Source organism: Dipodomys merriami, unplaced genomic scaffold (genome assembly GCF_024711535.1).
Source record: "Dipodomys merriami isolate MVZ:Mamm:240054 unplaced genomic scaffold, mDipMer1.0.p SCAF_9, whole genome shotgun sequence".
Lineage (NCBI taxonomy): Eukaryota > Metazoa > Chordata > Mammalia > Rodentia > Heteromyidae > Dipodomys > Dipodomys merriami.
In genome coordinates this window covers 42,999,850-43,021,718 of record NW_027206512.1, presented here as the reverse complement: position 1 = coordinate 43,021,718, position 21,869 = coordinate 42,999,850, and the positions used below count along the sequence as shown (strand labels likewise).

Sequence of the window (21,869 nt, the reverse complement as noted above, 5' to 3'; positions counted from 1 at the left end):
TTCAGTTCTGGGGATTGAACCCAGGGCCTCGCACGTGCCAGGCAAATGTTCTACTGCCTAGCTCCATCCTTGCTCTCAAATATTTGAGAGAATTTCAGTACATAGCTCAGGCTGGCCTGGAACTTGCTAAATAGTCCACACCATTCTTAAACTCAAAAATCCTCCTGCCCCAAGCTCCTAAATGCTGGGATTGCAGGTCTGAGTTCCCATTCCCAAACCATGAATTTTAAAACTTTATCTCATAATTACCATTGTCCTGACTGTACAGATCAGGTGCCCGAAGCAGAGTTCCAGTAATTTGCTCAGGACCATACAGCCGGGTCATGACATAGCCAGGACTTCAGCCGAGTCCCTCTTCTAACCATGCTTCTAACCTTACTGCCTCCTCGCTCCATGGGGCCTTGGACTCTGTTTCCAGGTTGCCAATGCCAAGGTCTGGAAGAATCAGGACAGCCCTGGTGAAGACACTGAGAGGCTAAGGAAGGGAGATGGGGTCAGGATGGACAGAGGTCAATCCTAACTGAGCTGATGTAACGTATTGCAAAATGCTGTGAACAAGTCATGGACTCTAGTCTGTTTTGTCAAGCTGATTCATTCCTTCATACCACAGAGGAAAACCAGATGTTGGAAGGAAGAAGAAATACAAAGTGAAAATGGACTGTGAAGAAGCAGGAAGCCCCTGTTGACTAATGCCAGGCCGCCTACACTCCTAGTTTCTGCAAGCCCCGTTCCCTTCTGGTCTCATTCACTTGTTTCTTCCTTCCAAACTCCCAGGGGGGCTATGTCCCCCTTCACCAGCACACCTGCTTCCTGCACTTTATTTTAACACCAGCCAACACCGATTGCACACCTACTGTGTGTCAGACACTGATCAATACAGCCGTGACACACTGTACCGTAACCAGCTTCTATGTGGGGAACAGGGCGGCTCAGCCATGTGACTGGCCAGTCATACCTCTGAGAACTAGAGAATCTGGATTCCAATCTAGTCAGTCTGCCTGGAAATCTGTGCTCCAAACTCCTCTTCTCCCTTTGCTATGTTCAGCCAGCCTCAGTGCTCGCAGCTTTCTCCATGCCTTGAGTCTGTGGCCTGGAGAGGGTCGTGCGATGGCGCCTGTCTATACACAGGCACAGGCAGTGTGTGTGAGCTCAGAGATCTCCTCATGACAGCCCTTCATGAATCCTTTCCTAGCGTCTCACAGCTGAAGATGTTACTTTGAGACACGTAGGTAGATAGATGATAGATAGATAGATAATAGGTAGCTAATAGATAGGATGATAGATAATAGATGATGGAGAGATGACAGATTTATATACAGATGGGTAAATTCTAACTATAGTCAGCCTTTGTCTATAGGTAAGTTCTGCTTCTGTGGACTCAACAAGCTGCAAATTATAGTGTTCAGAAACAGTCATGTCCTTACTTAACAGACCCAGACTTTTTCTTACAGTCTAATAATAATGCATCTATTTCTATTGCATTTGTTATTCAAAGCAATCCAGAGATGCCTTAAGGATTGAGGATTTTATGAGACATGAGCATGCTCAGATTTAAGCAATGAGTGACTGCAAGGGGAATCTGGGATAGGGGAGGAGGGTGCTGTGGGTGCTTACACTTGCTACACAGGCAATCTGCCACGCCGACCCCAGTAGAGTCTGCTTAGCATGGGAAACCATCTATCAGACCATGATAGGGGCTTCGAGACCTATCTCTGAGTTTTGGGACTTCACCGAAGTCTACCTCAGAGAATGGGGCTTTACAGAAACCTATCTCCAAGTTTTGGGACTTCACCGAAGTCTACCTCGGAGAATAGGGCTTCTAAGAGGCCTACTCCTGGGAAAAGGCTGGAAAAACCCCTGGGAAAAGATGTGTCTCTGCCTTTCTTCACTGTATAAGAGTGCCTATTAATCTTTTACTGCTCCTACTGCTCTTTGTGTACTTGTTCATTGTCAACGTTTCCTTATTCAAAGCTCTTTCTTAAGAATGTTGACGACTCCAATATCTGATGAGTGTCTTAAAAATATGACTAACTCACCAGAGTTAAGTGCTAACCTGAAACCCCTCTTATGGAGGCTAGGAGACAAGTTATAAGTAAATATAAAAGTATTGGGGGTTTTCACAAAGTCACTTCAGCAGAAGGAATTATTTGTAAGGAATTTACAAGAAGCTATAGACTCAGCTAAAACAGAAAGAATGTATGGCAATTGCTGAGATAATTATTTAGGAGAGAGAATTTCCTGCTGTTTACTAAGAGAATTGCTAAACCTAGAGAATTGCTAGATCCAGGTCTCCTTGAAGTTTACTATTAAAGAAGAGACAGGAAAGATCTTATAGGAAAGTTAAGACCTCTATAAAAATAGGTAATGGTTAATTGGTGACAAACATCGAAACCCAAACCCATTGTATTCCTTAGAGATAAGCCGAAGACAAATGCCCATCAGGTGCCCAGCTGGTGACCACCCAAGAAAGAAGCCATGCAGCAAGATTGTGTAACCTTTTGCCCTTTCTCATGAAGACTTCTGTTATAAAAGTTTGCTATCCTCTGCATTAAATCGCACTCAGCATTCACTCCTCTTGTGTGTGAGTTGTCTGTTTGCCATCTCCCCACCTATTCCAGGTTCCTCCCTTAGGTGTCCTCCGTCGTCCCGACAGAACCCGGTCCGCGGCAGCAATCTATCTTTTGAGCCACACTCCCAGCCCTTTATTACTTTAGTTACTTTTTTGTTGTTGATGATGGTGGTCATGGGACTTGAACTCTTGGCCTGGGCACTGTCCCTCAGCTCTTCAGCTCAAGGCTAGTGCTCTACTACTTAAGCCACAGTGCCACTTCTGGTTTTTTGAGTCATTTATTGGAGATAAGAGTCTCACAGACTTTCTTGCCCAGGCTGGCTTTGAACCTCAATCCTCAGATCTCAGCCTCCTGAGTAGCTAGGATTACAGGTGTGAGTCACTAGCGCCTGGTACCTTTAGTTACTTTTTGGATAAGTTTTGTTACATTTGCTTGGAGGTGGCCTCAGATCACAATTTCTCCTACCTATGCCTCCCACATAGTATGAATCAAGGTATTGTGCTAACATGCCCAGCTTGTTGGTTGAGTTAGGGTGTTGCTAACTTTTTGTGAAGAATAGCCTTAAACCACTGTACTTCTGATCTCTGTCACCTGAGTAGCTACTATTCCTGACCCTAAATTAATATGTTAAAAAAATGAAGCATATATAATCACATTGCTATCTCAAAAATACCCAAATTATTACTTATTATACAATTATATATCATTTATTATTATAGAAATCTTTGTTTTATCTTTAATAAATTTATTATTCTTTAATTCATCTTTAATGTAATTCATTAAAGATGAATTTGATTTCATTTGTTTGCTTGAGACAGAGTCTCACCATGTTGCCCAAACTGTCTTCAAATTGGAGATCTTCCTGTTGTCCTGAAGCCTGGGATTACACGTGTACCCCATGATACCTGAGCTAAGATGTATATTTTTGTCTACATTCTATCATGTGAATAATGATAGCATATATGTGCTATTTTATTTTGTGTATGAGGTTTTGTATGAAACATGCATATTCTATTTTATGAAGATATTATATATAACTTACAAATCAACATACACTAATGGAAGCGGACAGTAAAAATTTTACACACGAAGAACAGAGATGAGAAGAGGGTTAAAGACCTCTGCATCAGACCATCACACTAAAACCAGCCGGGTGAGGCTGTCATCTTGACCCCCACCATTCCCCCTCCCTGCAAAAGTGTGGTGTGTGGGAGACAGTGTAGAATCAGACCTGTGTCCTGGGACCCAGCTCACCATGGACAGATCTGTGGACTGAGACGTCCTGCAGTGGTACCTCAGCTGGTGGCTGGTTTGCAGCTCCAAGGAGAATGGGCTGCTTTGTAATGACTGAGAGCCATTGTCATTGTGGTGTGAAAACAAGTAGCCAAACCACCTGTATTCACTAGGACAGCATGCATGACAGACACATGCTTCTCTGGTCACAGAATTCCCTGCTGGCACTGCCGCCTGTAGGTAGTAACAAAAAGGAAGAAGAAATTATTTTTCCATTTATTTATTTATTTATTTAGTCAGTCGTGAGGCTTGAACTCTGGGTCTGGGCACCGTCCCTCAGCTCTTCAGCACAAGGTGAGCTCTCTACCACTTGAGCCATAGCGCCACTTTCGGTTTTCCGGTGGTTTTATTGGAGATAAGAGTCTCATGGACTTTCCTGCCCGTGCTTGCTTTGAACCATGATCCTCAAATCTCAGCCTCCTGAGTGGCTAGGATTACAGGCAGGAGCCACTGGTGCCCAGTGAAGAATTTATTTTCTAATGCCCTGCTTAAACTTCCTTTGAAAAATTTAGCCTGAGTGGGGCACCAGTTCCTAGCTACTCAGGAGGCTGAGATCTAAGGACTGCAGTTCAAAGCCAAATTGAGGAGAAAAATCCATGAGACTCTTTTATGTTGTTGTTCGTGGGGCCTGAACACTGGGCCTGGGCGCTGTCTCTCAGCTCTTCAGCTCAAAGCTAGTGCTCCACCATGAGCCACAGTGCCACTTCTGGCCTTTTTTTGCTTATATAGTACTGAGGAATCGAACCCAGGGCCTCATGCGTGCAAAGCAAGCACTTTACCATTAAGCCACCTTCCCAGCCCTCCATGAGACTATCTCATCTCCAGTTAACCACCAAAAAGTCAGAAGTAAAGCTGAAATAGAGTACCAGCCTTGAGTGAAAAAAGCTAAGAGACAGTATCCAGGCCAGAAAAAAATTCTTAGGCCTATATTAACTCAATGTTTACAAGATTTAAAAATTAGGTTCAATGCTTTCTAAATGTCCAGGGTCTTTGAAAGTCCATTTATAATTATATCCTGAAGAATCAGAGATGTAATAATAATTTGCTGCTAAGATGATCATGGCAGCCTTTTTAATGGTGAAAAGCTGGGACTAACCAAAACATTTAGCATTCAGAGAATGATTAAATTCTGGGACATAGCTGGTTACAAAATGAAGCCTTTTTTATTTTATTTTTGTCTATCGTGGGGCTTGAACTCTGGGCCTGGGTGCTGTCCCTCAGCTCTTCAGCTCAAGTCAAATGCTCTACCACTTGAGCTACAATGCCACTTCTGGTTTTCTGGTGGTTAACTGGAGCTAAGAGTCTCACGGACTTGCCTGCACAGGCTGGCTTTGAACTGCAACCCTCAGACCTCAGTCTCCTGAGTAGCTAGGATTACAGGTGTGAGCCACCAGCGCCTGACACCTAATGAAACCTTTAAACAATCAAGTGTCTGAATTTTTTTTTGCCAGATGCGTAATGCTGACAATATGCTAAATAAGCTCAATCTTAATATTAATGCAAACTAGTATTGCACAGTGGAGGATGGGGAGGGAGAAAAGGCCTAGAAGAAAATCTTCCCCTGGTGTCAAGAGTGCTTGCCTCTGTCGTTAGGAGAGACTTTTTGCTTCCTGAATCTTTGTATTTTCAGTTTTCTTTTCAATGTGTCTGCAGTGAGCGTGTGTTCTTTCGTGAGGTGAAAGGAAAAGAATCAAAACACTGAGAAAGCCGTGACGCACACTGCCGGCATGAGTCAGGGGCTGAATTTTCATGTTTAAATTACTTGCTGAAACAAGGAGTGGTTTCTAGGCAACCGGCTTGGGAAAGTGTGTTCGTTTCCATTGTTGCTGGAGTGTGTGTGTGAGGGAGAGAAACTGTAAGCGGCGGACCCTGGGGAAAACAGACTCCTGCGAAGGAGGAACAAGGCTGGCTACCCAGGATGAGGTCACGGAGACTTAAGTTACTGTGAGGGACTTGGAGGCCTGAGAATTGTTGCTGTTCTCCTATTGGGCAAGGGATTGACTTTAATGAGGTGGGTACAGTAGGTGGGTACAGTATTACAGAAATTCAAGTCACCAAATAAGGTGTGGGAGGGAAGGTGGGATGGAAAGCCACACCAAGCCCCGCCCCCTCAGGCCATAATGGCTTTGTTGAACCCAGGCTGTGAATTCAGACAGTTGCAGGACAGATCTGCAGCCTGATGTGAATAGATTCCGCCTCGTTGTGTAAGCCATTTGCCATCATGACAGGCAATTTGGCTGAGCCAAATGGCTCTTCATCAGGAGGAATCTGATTGGGGTAGAGGGTGGGGAGGGAGGGAATGGGGGGCACCTTGGCCCAGGCTGATGGCTAGGGAGAACAAGCTGAGTTAAGAATACACTTTACCCTCGAAGGAGATGTGTTCTTCACCAAGGTTCTGCAGAAAGTGCAGAATGTTTTCATTGCCCTTAGCCCACAATTACATTTTTTTTTCTGCAAGAGAAAAAGGCAGTTTTGTCTGATGGATGGCTCAGAGCCTCGCCCCCTAGTGGTTGTGTCTTGCAATTAAAATAAAAATAAATGAAGTAAATAGGTGCTTTGGGTAGTGACTGGGGCTCACTGGAGTCTGTTGCTCCTTCCTTCCTTCTTTCCTTCCTTCTTTCCTTCCTTCCTTCCTTTCTTTCTTTCTTTCTTTCTTTTTCATCACCCACTTTGGAAGCTTCCTGCCCTCCAGGTCTAGCAGAGAGGAAATGGAACAGCACCCCCTGCTGAGATCAGAGACAATTTTTCAGCTCCTGTCCCTGAGCTTTGATGAAGCCTGAGGGGAACCAAGATCAAAATCAACAGTCTTGTCAGGCACTGGTGGCTCAAGCCTATAATCCTATCTACTCAGGAGGCTGAGATCTGAGGATTGTGGTTCAAAGCCAGCCTGGGAAGGAAAGGCCAGGAGATTCTTGTCTCCAATAAACCATCAGAAAACTAGAAGTAGTGCTGTGGCTCAAGTGGAGAGCACTAGCTTGAAGAGCTGAAGAGCTGAAGAGCTGAGGGACAGCGCCCAGGCCCAGAATTCAAGTCCCACCCTGAGAATGAAAGAAAGAAAGAGAAAAAGAGAGAGAAAGAGAAAGAATGAAAGAATGAAAGAGAATGAGAGAAAGAAAGAGAGAAAGAAGGAAAAGAGAAAGAAAGAAAGAGAAAGAAAAGAGAAAGAAAGAAAGAAAGAACGAAAGAAAGAAGGGAGGGAGGGAAGAAGGGAGGAAGGAAGGAAGGAAGGAAGGAAGGAAGGAAAGGAAGAAAAGGAAGGAAAGGAAGGAAGGAAAATAAAGAAAGAAAGGAAGGAAGGAAGAAAAAGAAAGAAAGAAAAGAAAAAGAATTGGAAGTATGTTCCAAGTGGTAGAATATTTGCCTAGAAAATGTGGGACTCTGAGATCAAGCCCCAGTACAAACAAACAAATAAAAAATAACCCAAATCAGGTTATTTTATTATAATCAGAACAGACTAATTCAGAGCCCATGGGATAAATAATATTATTTTATTTGTTCCCTAGTGAGGAAATGAAGTGCAAAGACATTTGAGAAGTGCTTGCGACATCTACTTGATCAATGGCAGAACAGAAATGCAAATCTTAAACTCCAAAGGACCTTTCTTTTCTTTTAGTAAAGTGGCCCCTCTCCTCTCCATCCTGAAGGTCCAACTGCCAGGGAGAGGTTGCCCTGAGGCCAGCCTCCAGCTGTCAGCCTCCAGCTGGTCAGTCCACCCTGGGGCTCTGCCCTCGCCCTTCCTAAAGCTCTCATCTGGTGGTAGTGAGTGGTCCTTCCATGGGGTATTCTTCTTGCATTGGTTGTTTAACTCCTTTACTGTGATTTGACTTTTCTTACAAGTTTTTTTTCCCTCCAAATAGTCCATAAGCACCTTAAGAAGGGACAATGCATGAACATCCATGAACTCTGCTCGGCTTTCAGTAAATATTTGTAGTCGGAGTGGGTTTAGCACCAGAGTCTGACCAGAACTTATTTCCTATTGCCTATTTTCACTGGAAAACTAGGAAATGTTGTGGTTTTTACCTAAAAGTGTTTCTTTTTATCAGAAAGATGACTGTGCTGCTCGCTTGCCCACCAGATCTCTCTTCTCTAGGAGCTTAGAATCTTGTGCACATACTTAGCGTGGCTGTTATGTGGTATCTGAGGAGAAAGGCTGAGTCTAAATTCATTTATCTTCCTCCTTTCTGACTGGACTCTGACAGCGCCAGGGGCAAAGGGGGATCTGCTCTGACATGCTGGGGGACTGATGGGCCTGGCAACCAGTAGCTGGCATCTCTGCCAGGTGCATTTACATCTGGGTTTGCTACGGTCCTCCTCAAGGCTGCCCTTTAGGAAACAACATCCACAGTACCAATGTCCAGGGACCAGCTAGGACTGCCAAAAGTATGGTGGGGTGAGGAGCCCACTGGACTTGGAGGCATGGCCTAGTCACGCCCATCATGCATTTCTTGAACATTGATTGGAAGAGGAGCCCACTGGTTTTGGGAGGTGTGGCTGTAGCCACTCCAATCATGCACTTCTTGAGTGTTGATTGGTTACCTCTTGTATGTTGGGGGCTGGGAATTCCAGGATGAATGTGGGAGCTCTTCAGCCAGACATTGGAGACAGCTGGCAAGCAAGAGTTTTGGACACTAGAGTGGATGGATATTATGCTATGACTATGAGCCATAAACCTCAGAAAGATTAGAAGCCAAGTGTAGGATTGTGGCTGGAAAGGTTGGAAAATCAATTGCTTTCCTTGATTAGGTGTTTCTCAACTGAGCCTTGAAAGGACAATTTCACCTGTTGGGTAAGGAAGGGAGCGGCTTTCTAACCAAGCAGTAGCCAGGAGGATGAAAGACAGCTGCAGGCCTCTTCCTGATAAAATCGGAGTGGGATGGCAGGAGGTGGATTGGGGTGACTGATGCCACGGGAAGGACTTGAAAGGCCTCGCAGGCCTGGTTTTGAGGAAAAGGCTTCATCCTACGCATGATGCAGAATAGGGAGGAATTCTTGGTAGAGTGTGTCGCCAAGGCTCTGTTTTCAAAGCAAATCAAAGCCACTTGCTGGTGGCTCACGTCTGTTACCCCAGCTACTCAGGAGGCTGAGATCTGATTGGAAGGCCAACCTGGGCAGAAAAATCCCATGAGACTCTTATCTCCAATTAACCAGGGAAAAGCCGGAAGTTGAAGTGTGGCTTAAGTGGTAGAGCACCAGTTATGAGTGAAAAAGCCGAGTGAGAAGGTAAGGCCTTGACTTCAAGCCCCAGAACTACTGGCGTGTGTGTGTTTGTGTGTGTGTGCGCGCGCACGCATGCACGCGCACTAGGGTGGGCCCACGATGTTATAAGCATGTTGAAATGATCAGAATGAAATCCATTCCTCCACATAATTAATGCATGCTATTAATGAAAAGGGGAGAGACCTACATGTGGTCAATGGGAAGGAGAGATTGGAGGAGGAAGCTGAGAGAGCTCAGCCTCCGGCCATGTGCAGTATTCCAGAATGTACTTCCTTGTCCTGCACAGGAGGGAATGGGGGATGTTGCTTGTTAGCAGATGCTGGTACCTGAGGACAGATGTCATGTAGTGGCATGGGAGAGGGGCTTCCGGAACAACTTTGGGGTTTTGGCACGGGGTGAATGGTAACACCATTCACTAACAATTAGGAGCACATGGCAGGAAAAGGTTGGGGGATGGGTCAGTTAAATATTGGCCTTGTCAGAAGTGTCTGTGGGACTTGCTGAAGGCTGGCTAGTAGGAGGCTAGGACAAGGGCCTTGAGCTCAGGGAAGAGGCCAGCTGCTGATGGAGAAGGCTGGATCAGGCTTTCCCCACACACACACATTCAATAAACATTGTTTTGAGCAGCTAATTAATGATTACAGGGCCCTGGGAAAACAGAGTGAAGCTGCAGTGTAAATGTGGATGTTCTTATAGTAATGGACTGATGTGCGCAGAAAAGCTCAAGCTAAATAACCCTAATTTTTCAGCTATAAATAAAGCTGCCTCTGCAGTGGGGGTTTCGGAGAACACAGGGAAAAGAAATGCAGCCATGGAAACAGGAGAGGACTGCAGAGGGCATAGAGGGCCTGCAGGGTAAGAATGATGGCAAGTCCCAGCTGAGTGACAGTCGTCTGATCTGGGAGAAAAGAAATGAGGGCCTGACATCCTGGGTTCAAGTGCAAGCTTGGAGGTCTATAAGAGCTTAGCAGGCATGCTGTGGATGTTTGCGACTTAACTTTCAGAGCTCACATTAGTGTTTTAAGATCTTTTTGTGTACACCTCAGTCCTCAGATCCACCAAAGGTGCCTCCTTTGGAGAAGAATGATCTCAAGGTCAATATGACCTTCCCATAAATTAAGCAATTAGAATTCTTTTTCTTTCTTTGGTGCTACTGGGGTTTGAAGCCACGACCTAGGGCGTACTAAGCAGGTACTTTACCACTTGAGCCATGTATTTTGTTTTTGAGTTAAGGTCCCTAAATGTCCCCAGGCTGTCATTGAACTTGAGATCCTCCTGTCTCTGCCTCCTGAGTAGCTGGAATTACATTAGTCTGCCACCATGCTTGACTTATTGGCATTTTTTTGAGTAATCAACTGACAGCATTTCTCCACTTATATAGTAGATGTACAACTAATAAGGCAACACTTAAAAGATTTTAAGAAAATAGTTCTCTCCCTACCGGCAGGCACTGATTGCAAGCCTAAATTAAGTTCTGTTCATTTAACCAAAATTATAATACAAACTGGGTCTTCTGAAAAGTACTAAGCACCTTAAAATCTGAGAAAACGTGCTAATTATCACAATGATTAGAGAGATTTATGAGATAAAATTGATTTTGAAATTGTTAGTATTATGGGTTGAAGATAGTTCATCCTTTCCACAATTATTCAATTAGTTAATTATTCAATTAATGGTACTGGGATTAGACCCAGGACCTTGTGAATGCTAAGCATATACACTATTGAGTTATGTCCATGACCTTATTACTTATATCAGTTTAGGATTGTAAAAATTACACGGATCCTCCTCTCCCCACCCCCAAATATTCAAATTAAAGTTGCAGGTTTAACTGGGCGCCGGTGGCTCAGGTTCACAGTTAAAGCCAGCCTGGGCATGAAAGTCCGTGAGACTCTTATCTCCAATAAATCACCAGAAAACTGGAAGTGGCGCTGTGGCTCAAGTGGTAGAGAGCTCGCCTTCAGCTGAAGAGCTGAGGGACAGTGCCAGAGTTCAAGGCCCACAACTGACAAAAAAAAAAGTTGCAGATTTTGAGTTACAATGGGGCTGGGAAGTTGGCTCAGTGGTAGAGCGCTTGCCTTGCATGCCTGAGGCCCTGGGTTTGATTCCCAGCACCACATAAGCAAAAAAGCCGGAAGTGGCGCTGTGGCTCAAGTGGTAGAGCACTAGCCTTGAGCTGAAAAGCTGAGGGACAGTGCCCAGGCCCTTCAGGCCCCACGACCGGACCCAAAAAAAACAACAACAACAAAAAAAAACAAAATAATTGATTCTTGGAGGGGACCACCAAACTTAGAAGATAAAACCTTCACAAATTATCTTTAGGTGGAGCCCTTTAAGGAAAATTCCTGAAGGCTGGGAATGTAGCTCAATGGTAAAGTATTTGTCTAGCATACACATAATCCTGGGTTTAGTCCCAGCAACCACTCTATACAGTAAGGCTGTTATGTTTTGTTTTGTTTTATTTTTGTCAGTCCTGGGGCTTGAACTCTGGGCCTGGGCACTGTCCGTGAGCTCTTCAGCTCAAGATGAGCACTCTACCACTTGAGCCACAGCCCCACTTCGGTTTTCTAGTGTTTAATTGGAGATGAGACTCACAGACATTCCTGCCTTGGCTGGCTTTGAACCAAGATCCTCAGATCTTAGTCCCCTGAGTAGCTAGGATTACAGGTGTGAGCCACCGGAGCCCGGCTTATGAACTTTTAAAGTCAATTTTAACTTCAAATATATTTGGAGCTTTTGACACCAGAATCATTACATTCTTTCATTTACATCTACATCATTCGTCCCACAGTTCATTATGATATATTGATTTGGTTTGTTGGTGCACTCAGCAATTTAAGTATGTTATATCATCATAATGATGGCATCTTCTAAACCTTGCTACTCAAAGTGCAGTCCACAGACCAGCAGCTTCAGTACCATGTGGATCAAGTGCTTCACACCTTCTGACTTGCAATCTGTGTTCAAACAAGATCCTTTATGATTCAATCAGATCTTGAAGTCAAAATAGCTCATGTAAAGGATATATCTTACCAAGGAGGAGGGGCAGGTCTGCAGCTGGCCTTTCTCTGTAGCATGTATAATGGATTCATCAGCTTGGAGCTCACCCTTTGTGTGTGTGTGTGTGTGTGTGTGTGTGTGTGTGTGTGTGTGTGTGTGTGTGTGTGTGTGTGTGTTTGTGTGCGCGCGCTGGTCCTGGGGCTTGAACTCAGGGATTGGATGCTGCCCTGAGCTTTTTTGCCTCAAGGCTAGCTAGCATTCTACCATTTGAGCCACAGCACCATTTCTAGCTTTTGGTGGTTGATTGGCATTAAGAGCCTCATGGACTTATCTTCCCAAGAGCTATCTTTGAACCCTGGCCCTCAGATCTCAGTTCCTCAGTAGCTAGGATTATAGGCATGAGCCATTAGTGTCTAGCTACCTGTATTTTTTTAAATTAGCATCAGTTAGTTTCAAATGAGGTTGCATTTTAAACTGTCCATACATGCACACAACATACTTGATCGACCTCCTCTGTCACCCTCCCCATCCTCTCCCCACTTCCCACCTAAACCTATCTCAGCAAAGAAAGTATGCACAGAAAGTACATTGAAGTGTTACATTTCTTTCCTGAGTGTACAGTGAGGGAGTGAAGGATCAAGATACACTAGTAGACTGAAGTTTAAACAATAGCACATCTAGCTGTCTCATGCCTGTAATTCTAGCTATTCAGGAGGCTGAGATCTGAGGATTGCAGTTCAGAGCCAGCCTGGACAGGAAAGGCCCTGAGACTCTTATCTCCAATTAATCACCTGGAAACCAGAAGTGGTGCTGTGGCTCAAGTGGTAGAGCACTCACCTTGAGCTGAAGAGCTGAGGGACAGCGCCCAGGTCCAGAGTTCAAGTCCTGTGACCGACAAAAAAAAAAAAAAAGGCTGGGAATGTAGCTTAGTGGTAGAGTGCTTGCCTAACGTGTATGAATCCTTGGGTTTCATTCCTCAGTTCCACATAAATAGAAAAAGCTGGAAGTGGCACTGTGGCTCAAGTGGTAGAGTGCTAGCCTTGAACAAAAATACCTCAGGGACGACCGTGCCCAGGCTCCGAGTTCAAGCCCAGGACTGGCAAAAAAAAAAAAAAAAGAATAGCACACCTTTCCTACCACTCCATATGTAGAGTCTTTACTTCAGTACTTTATACTTTATAGTTCTTAACAGTTCTCTGCCCCAAAGGTTCTCTAGAGAGCCTCCTGGAATACTCAGTTCCAATCTTGCAGAATTGTGTTCTTGCTCTGATAGACATTAACATGGCTAAGGGATATGGAAAGAAGAAAGCAGAATGTTCAAGAATGTGTATTGATTAGGACAAACGGACTCGAAAAGTAAATTTCGTTTTATTATCAGCACTTGGCTGTTAAGCAAAAATCTTGGGTAAATGTATGAATTAATGTAGATTTGGTATTTGAAGCAGTTACATTTCAAGCTTTTTTGTTGTTTCCTTCCTTCTCATTAGATCTGGTTAAAAAAGATTTCACCTATCTCTCCTGTTCCCTGAAGAGAGCTGCAGGGAGGTTACAGAGACCCCTGGTGGCTGGAAAGTGAACTGCAGGGAGTTTAGAGACCCCTGGTGGCTGGAAAGTGAAATACTTTGGTTTTGTTTGAAGAGAAAGAATTTGAATTGTGTCTAAAATTTCTTTTTGAAATTTTATTCTTTTAAAAATTTTATTCTCCCAATTTTTGTAGTAGGATTTCATTAGATTAAATATGTTTAAAATAGACTTTGATTCTTTCAAAAGCTTTTAGGGGCTGGGAAGGTGGCTCAGTGGTAGAGTGCTTGCCTTGCATGCATGAGGCCCTCGGTTTGATTCCTCAGCACCACATAAGCAGAAAAAGCCGGAAGTGGCGATGTGGCTCAAATGGCAGAGTGCTAGCTTTGAGCTGAAGAGCTGAGGGACAGAGCCCAAGCCCTGAGTTCAGGCCCCATGACCAGCACAAAAAAAAAAAAAATCAAAAGCTTTTAGTCTTTTCCTTTAAAAATCATTGATGAGGTAGTTTGAACAGTCATACAGCTGAACCAAGTCTTATACACTTCTACTATGATGTGAGGCTAGAGAGACTTGCCTCAGTACAAACATAAGGGATGCCTAAATAAATATAAAGAATAGAAGTAAAGAATATAAAGTAAATAATCTAGGCCCAGGGTCTGGAATGTGGCTTAGTGGTAGAGTGCTTGCCTAGCATGCATGAAGCCCTGGGTTTACTTCCTCAGTACCATATGAACAGAAAAAGCCAGCAGTGGCGCTGTGGCTCAGGTGGTAGAGTGTGAGCCTTGAACACACAGAGGCTCAGGGAGAGCCCAAGCCCTGAGTTTAAGCCCCAGTACTGGCAAAAACAAACAACAAAAAAGCATTTAGGGCTGGGTGCCAGTGGCTCACGCCTGTAATCCTAGCTACTCAGGAGGTTGAGATCTGAGGATCAAGGTTCAAAGCCAGCCCAGGCAGGAAAGTCTATGAGACTCCTTTCTCCAATAAACCACCAGAAAACTGGAAGTGACGCTGTGGCTCAAGTGGTAGAGTGCTCGCCTTGAACTGAAGAGTTCAGGGACAGCGCCCAGGCCCAGAGTTCAAACCCCACAACCGATCCCCTCCTCCCCCTCCCCCCCCCCAAAAATTCCAAAGGCCAAAGGTTTATCTACTCTCGGTAAAGAAAGACCTGAGAAGTCAGAGGGAGCCAGGAGATGCTTCACTGTGTTAAACAGTGTAACGTTTTATACCCTTCAAATATATGCCCCTAGGAGATTTAGGGGAGAATTACATGTGCCCTCTGACAAAGCCCCGACATTGGAGCCAGCTGTGGTCTTCCAGATCACTCACCTGTGCGTATCAGATTGCCTGGATCACATAGCAGCTGCTCCTCTGACCCAGTAACTGCAGGACTTATATCACCTGCCCACGCCTCCAGCCTTCCATCAGCAACTACTCCAGTGGGCTCTTGCTGACTCCCTGCCCCTGTGCTTACTGGGGCTGCCCCAGCTCGGTGCTTGCTGATTTATCTGTTTTCCTTTGAGTCTTTGCAATAACCTTTTGGATGAGTATGCTAATGCTCACTCCTGTAAATGCCAAAGTGAAACTCAGAAAAAAAATTATTGCTATTATTATTGAGGCGTGAGAGCCCGTGGGATGACAGCCTGAGGATCTGACTCGATGACTCAGTGACACTCAGCGTTGATCCCACCCCACCGTGTGCATCCTCAGAAGGTAACTTACTGCCACACTCATCCCTGCCAGCAATGCCCTGTCTCCTTTGACCCCTACTGCAACTTTTCTGAGCCTGGGGAAGTGTATGTGTGCATCTGATGATCTGTTTAGGGTCACTGAAGTATGACCTATCATCTGTTTTTTGTAAATAAAGTTTTATTGGAACACAGGCATGCTCATTCATTTTGCCTATGACTACTTCCACAGTCCAACAGCAAAAAAAGAAAAAAAAAAGAAAAAAGAGTAGTTGTTATAAAGACCATATGGTCTCCAAGTTGAAAATATTTACTATCTAGTTTTTTTACAGAAACAGTTTGCCAATCTCAGTGACAGATTTAGACCCAGTAACTCACAATGTGTAAAATAACATTTAAAAGACAATTACAGCTGAGTGTGGTTGGCATGCCTGCAGGCCCAGCAGAGGCAGAAGGACCACAAGCTTGAAGCCACTTCGGACTATGAAGAGAGACCCTGTCTCAAGAAATAAAAGTCCAGGGGCTGGGAAGGTGGCTCAGTGGTAGAGCGCTTGCCTTGCATGCCTGAGGCCCTGGGTTCGATTTCTCAGCACCACATAAGCAAAAAGAAAAAAAGCCAGAAGTGGCACTGTGGCTCAAGTGGTAGAGTGCTAGCCTTGAGCTGAAGAGCTGAGGGACAGCGCCCAGGCCCAGAGTTCAGACCCCACGACTAGACCCCCCCCAAAAAAAAAAAAGAAATAGAAAGTCCATGTCTATATCCATATCTACTTACATGCAGATATATAGTACTACAACACACACATATATATATATATACCCTATATACATTATAGATAACAAATAATGTATAGCAATTATATATTATAGATAGAATGTATTATGTGGGGCTGGGAAAGTGGCTCAGTGTTAGAGTGCTTGCCTAGCATACATGAAGCCACAGGTTCGATTCCTCAGTACCACATAAACAGAAAAAGCTGAAAGTGGTGCTGTGGCTCAAGAGGTAGAGTTCTATCCTTGAGCACATAGAGACTCAGGGACAGAGCCCAGGCCCTGAGTTCAAGCCCAGGACTGCCAAAAAAAACCTGTACTATATATATATATATATATATATATATATATATATATAGTGTGTGTGTGTGTGTGTGTGTGTGTGTGTATGACTACTAGAGGAAGGCTGGGTGTACCTCACTGGTAGAGAACTTGCTTAGCATGTGTAAACCCTGAGTTCAATTCCAAGCACCACATTTTTAAAAAAGTGAAAAATAAATAAATGACTACTAAGCTGGGTATGATGGCATACTGCTAGATCTCAGCACTTGGGAGACAGAAAGAGGAGGACCTCCAGATTAAAGTCAGTTATATAGTGAGACTTTGCCTCAAAAAAAAGACTACTAAAAAGATAAGTAAATCCACTGTGGATTAACAATAACGTTAACCCTTTAATTAAAAAAGAAAATGGTAGCCAAGAGCTACAGGCTCATGCCTGTAATCCTAGCTACTCAGGAGGCTGAGATCTGAGGATCATGGTTCAAAACCAGCCCAGGCAAGAAAGTCCATGAAACTCTTTTTTTTTTTATTTTTTATTGTGAACATACTGTACAGAGGAGTTACAATTACATGGGCAAGATAATGAGTACATTTCTTATCAAGCATTGTAGCCTCCTCCTTTGTTTCCCCTTCCCATCCCTTCCCATCCTCCCCCCCGCCCCCCAAACTCTTATCTCCAATAAACCACCAGAAACTGAAAGTGGTCTGTAACTCTAGTGAGCTAAGAGCTCAGGGACAGTGCCAGGCCCAGAGTTCAAGCCCCATCACCAACAAAAAAAGAAAAAGAAAGAAAATGATCAGGTATTGGTGGCTCACACCTGTAATCCTAGATATTCAGGAGGCTGCCTTTGCCTAGGCAGCAAAGTCGGTGAGACGCATATCTCCAACAAACATCCAAAAAAGCCAGAAGTAGTGAGTCAAATGATAGACTGCTAGCCTTGAGCAAAAAAGCTTAGGGACAGCACCCAGGCCTTGAGTTCAAACCCCAGTCTGCGCACACACGCAGACACACACACACATAAAGAAAAAGAAAAGGAAAGAAAACGGAACGTGGCAGGACTGGAATTCATTGATCATGGTTCAGGCTGTCTGTCAGATAAAACAGCCATTCTCTAAGAAATCTGTTCAGAAGCTGAGGTGGGAAGAGAAAGAGGAGGGAGGGGGAAGAGGGAGGAATAACTAGGGAATGATGCTATAAGACTTCTACTTAATGCATTAACTAGTCACACTTTTCCTGATGTACTTTTTCCATTATTTATCATATTTTTAGTGTTTTTATGTCATGCACTGGTTTTAGGGCTCCACTGCATTAACTCATTTATTCTTCAAAACAACCTTTAGAGGTAGCCCACTGTTGTAATGATTCCCGTTTTGCAGAAGAAACAGGCTGGGAGAGATTCAGCAATCTGCTTCAAATCCATAGACAACACTTGATGGGGCTGGACTTGAAGCGAAGCAGTTTGACTCAGAGTATCTGCTGATGAAGGAGTTTGAGGGAGGAGGGGCTTCGCATTGTGAGCACAGCAGGTTGGGGCCAGTGGCCTGGGTCCTGTCGCTAGCCGTTGGCTAGACACTGAACTCAATTCCAAGAGGACCTTCAACTTCGGCAATTGCAGAACAGCTGGTTTGTGGAAGGATGCTTGAGTCTAGAGCCCCAAGATTCGTGTCATTGCATGTGTGAGACACTGGGGCACGAGGAAAATAATGTCTTCCCCATGAACAGAAGGGGCTAGGCAATTAAGAACACACTTAGCTGATGACCTGCGTGTCCGTTCCACATGGAGGATATATTGTCTAATGACAGATAGGGTGACTCATCAGACAGCTGTAACCCGATCAAACAGAAATATCCAATTTCCTCCCTCTGGTTCCAGGCAAGCAAATTATCTTAATTTGGTTTCCATGGCAGTTTCCTCAGACAAGAGGAGGAGGACAGATATGCATTCCCAGACTACATCAACAATGGGAAATTGGCATTCTTTTGTAGAAGCAAAATTAGATCACATGGAGCACATATAGAAATGAATTTAAAATGATATAAAATAGCATCCAAGTGAAGGGCATAGAATCCTCTCTCTTTCTCTCTCTTTCTCTGTCTCTCTCTGTCTCTCTGTCTCTCTCTCTCTGTCTCTGTGTCTGTCTCTGTGTCTGTCTCTCTCTGTCTCTCTGTATCTCTGTCTCTCTGTCTCTCTGTATCTCTGTCTCTATGTATCCTGGAGCTTGAACTCATGGTCCAGATGCTTTCCCTGAGCTTTTTCACTCAAGGCTAGCTCTCTACCACTTGAGCCACAACTCCACTTCTGGCTTTTTGGTGTTTAGTTGGAGATAAGGAGTCTCATGGAATTTCCTGCCCAGGCTGGCTTTGAATTTTGCTCCTCGGATCTCAAGTCTCCTGAGTAGCTGAGTCTGAGCCATCAGGAAACTCAGTGGCACAGTTTCTTCTCCTCATACACGGGCACACATGCAAGATTTGTGGCCAGTGGGACAACTGAAGAAGTCTCAGATGCTGAGGCAGCGCAGCAACCCAACAGACTCGAGAGCTGCTGTTCCTCCCATCCGGTGTGGCTGGCTCTGGCTGCTGGCTCCCAGGCTGCATCCACCCAGCCTTCTATCCAGGCTGAATTGCTTGCTGCAGGTGCAGAAAGCTTCCATGCTGCTCACCTAGAGTCTCTGAAGCCATAGGCTTGCCCTGCCTTCTACTCGCACCTTGTCTTCTTTGGCCTGTTTGGATCTGGAGGCGGCAAGAGACCTCTGGGCAGGCTGCCCCTCACCAGCACTGGCCTAACCCACCTGGCATCTAGCCACTCAAGCTGCCAGTCTCGCATTACCAAAGGGGCGGGGGGAATGGGTCTCCATCGGCCATCAGGGTAGACAAAGGGAGACGGCAACAGTGTGGACACGTTGTGCCCAGGGCTTTCCCATTCACTGCAGGAGGAAGACACTCTTGCTGTCTAGCCAGGGCTTTGGACAAATTCAGGAGAGAGATGAACTGGCCCCGTTCTTGCATCTCGTTTTGCTGGATTTATTTTGTTGCTTCTAGACTGAGAGGTGAGAGGCTGGCATCATGCACCCGGCGTGGCTCCCCGGGAGGATTGCTTCGGTGGGAGGTGGGGTGGGGCAGGAGAGACATAAGGGTTTGTGTATCTTCCTGACATGCCATAGCAGTAACCTGTGTACACGGTCGAAACCTGCTCCCCGCCGATGTGCGGCCATCTCCAATGTTTGACCTCAGTCCAGGGCTCTTTGTCACAAAATGCACACAACACCCTGCATGTTGACCCAGCCCTCTCTCTTTTGAGCAGCTGTGGAAACAGCAGATGGAAAATATGCTCAGAAGTTGTTTAATGACCTTTTTGAAGATTATTCCAATGCTCTTCGTCCAGTGGAAGATACAGATAAAGTTCTAAATGTCACGCTGCAGATCACTCTGTCTCAGATTAAGGACATGGTGAGTCACATAGCTTGGTGGCACTTTGGAAGGGGGGTGGTGCATTGGAATGAAAACAAGAATGCCTCCTGAAAGGAATTCCTTTTTTCTTTTTTGTCATTGTTGGTCATGGGGCTTGAACTCTGGACCTGGGCGCTGTCCCTCAGCTCTTCAACTCAAGGCAAGCGCTCTACCACTTGAGCCACAGCACCACTCTTAGTTTCTGGTAATTTATCGGAGATAAGAGTTGTACGGACATTCCTGCCTAGGCTGGCTTTGAACCGTGATCCTCAGATCTCAGCCTCCTGAGTAGCTAGGATTACAGGCGTGAGCCTCTGTCGCGTGGCTCTGAAGGGAATATCTTAAGGCAGGAACTTGTGGGGGACAAAGATCATCCTGTGCCCCAGCTGGTGGGAGGAGAGAAAGCCAAGAGATGGAGCTTTCCACAAAATGAATGAGTTAAATATGATCTGATGTTCACTAACATTACTATTACTTACCATGTGGTTATCAATACTAAAAGATAGTTTTGGGTAAAGAAAAGTATTGCCCAGTGTTGGTGGCTTACTCCTGTCATCCTAGCTACTCAGGAGGTTGAGATCTGAGGATTGCAGTTCAAAGCCAACCTGGGCAGGAAAGTCGTGAGACTCTTTTTTGTGTGTGTGTCGGTCGTGGGGCTTGAACTCTAGGCCTGGGCGCTGTCCCTCAGCTCTTCAGCTCAAGGCGAGTGCTCTACCACTTGAGCTACAGCGCCACTTCCGGTTTTTTGGTGGTTTATTGGAGATAGGAGTCTCACGGTCTCTCCTGCCTGGGCTGGCTTTGAACCGCTATCCTCAGATCTCAGCCTCCTGAGTAGCTAGGATTATAGGCGTGAGCCACCAGCGCCCGGCTAGTCGTGAGACTCTTTATCTCCAATTAACCACCAGAAAACTGGAAGTGGTGTTGTGGCTTAAAGTGGTAGAGTACTAGTCTAAAACAAAAAGACCTCAGGACAGTGTCCAGGCCCCAAGTTCAAGCCCTGTGATCGGAAAAAAAAAAAAAAGTGTTGTTATATATGGTATGATTCCACTCAGAGGAATTGCCCCAAATGTAATCCATTGAGACAGAAAGCAGAGCTGTGCTTATCAAGGACTGAGGGAGAAGGAAGAAATGACGGGTGATTGCTTAGTTATGGGGCTTCCTTTGGAGATGATGACAATATTCTTCAATTACATGGTACGCAATGATGGCATGATATCGTGAGTATATTAGAAGCTACTGAATTAGATAATTTTAAAATAGTTAAGATGGTGATTTTTTTTTAAATCTCCATTTTAAAGAATGGTGACATTCAAGCTTATTTAGTGCCTGAATGCTGTTTAATTACACAGTTATCAGCCTCCAAGGACTTGTCCTCTGTGTATAGTAGAGATTTCCTGGTGGCCTCAGGCAAGTATATCATTAGTTGATTCATTTTCAGAGAAAATGGGGCAGTTGGTCCCTGCAAAGATCTGAACGCTGCAATATTTGCCTTCATTCTGAACACAGAATCAAGAAGGAACACGTGTGGCCTTGTTAGTCCATCCAGCTGCTAGAGCTAAACATTGTTCATTAAACACTAGAGGCTTGTTCTTGACCTTCCTGTCATCAAAAGCAGTGTCCTGAAAATGGAGGGCATGCATACAGCTCGAGTGTCGACAGGATAAAGTGACATCTGGATTCCTTGTGCAGGATGAAAGAAACCAAATTCTGACTGCCTACCTCTGGATCCGCCAGAACTGGTATGACGCGTACCTCACATGGGATCGAGACCGGTATGACGGGCTGGACTCGATCGGCGTACCCAGTGACCTTGTGTGGAGGCCAGACATCGTCCTGTACAACAAGTAAGTGTGGCAGAGCTGAAGAGTTCCTGGAAGGAAACGGTTCACTAAATGGAAGTCAGAGCATGCATAAAACATGCACAAGGTTAAGTATTAACCCAAATGCCTAGTCCCTTCAGCAAGGCTCATGAATTCTCAGGTAATAAAACAATAGCTCCTAAAAGCTTACCGATGGAAGGAGACCATGGAATTCAGCCCAACCTCGCTTGCAGCAGAGGGATTGGAAACTGTTTTAGTTTTCCTAGGC

The 21,869-nt window shown here is 44.9% G+C and overlaps 1 protein-coding gene and 1 long non-coding RNA gene across 2 annotated transcripts in view; both read left to right on the top strand.

Annotated features, from left to right (window-relative positions):
- The window catches only part of LOC138820722 (uncharacterized), a 33,941-nt gene extending 31,384 nt beyond the window's left edge, over window positions 1-2,557 (top strand). Inside the window, exon 7 of the long non-coding RNA XR_011369966.1 lies at window positions 2,415-2,557. This is a non-coding gene — a long non-coding RNA (uncharacterized lncRNA). The remainder of the gene's footprint in view (window positions 1-2,414) is intronic.
- Window positions 2,558-5,777: 3,220 nt separating this feature from the next.
- Window positions 5,778-21,869, top strand: part of Chrna9 (cholinergic receptor nicotinic alpha 9 subunit) — a 24,568-nt gene continuing 8,476 nt past the window's right edge. Inside the window, exons 1-4 of the mRNA XM_070013182.1 lie at window positions 5,778-5,874; window positions 19,265-19,381; window positions 19,636-19,781; window positions 21,471-21,625. Coding sequence (XP_069869283.1) covers window positions 19,318-19,381; window positions 19,636-19,781; window positions 21,471-21,625 — 365 coding nt within the window. The 5' untranslated portion in view covers window positions 5,778-5,874; window positions 19,265-19,317. The remainder of the gene's footprint in view (window positions 5,875-19,264; window positions 19,382-19,635; window positions 19,782-21,470; window positions 21,626-21,869) is intronic.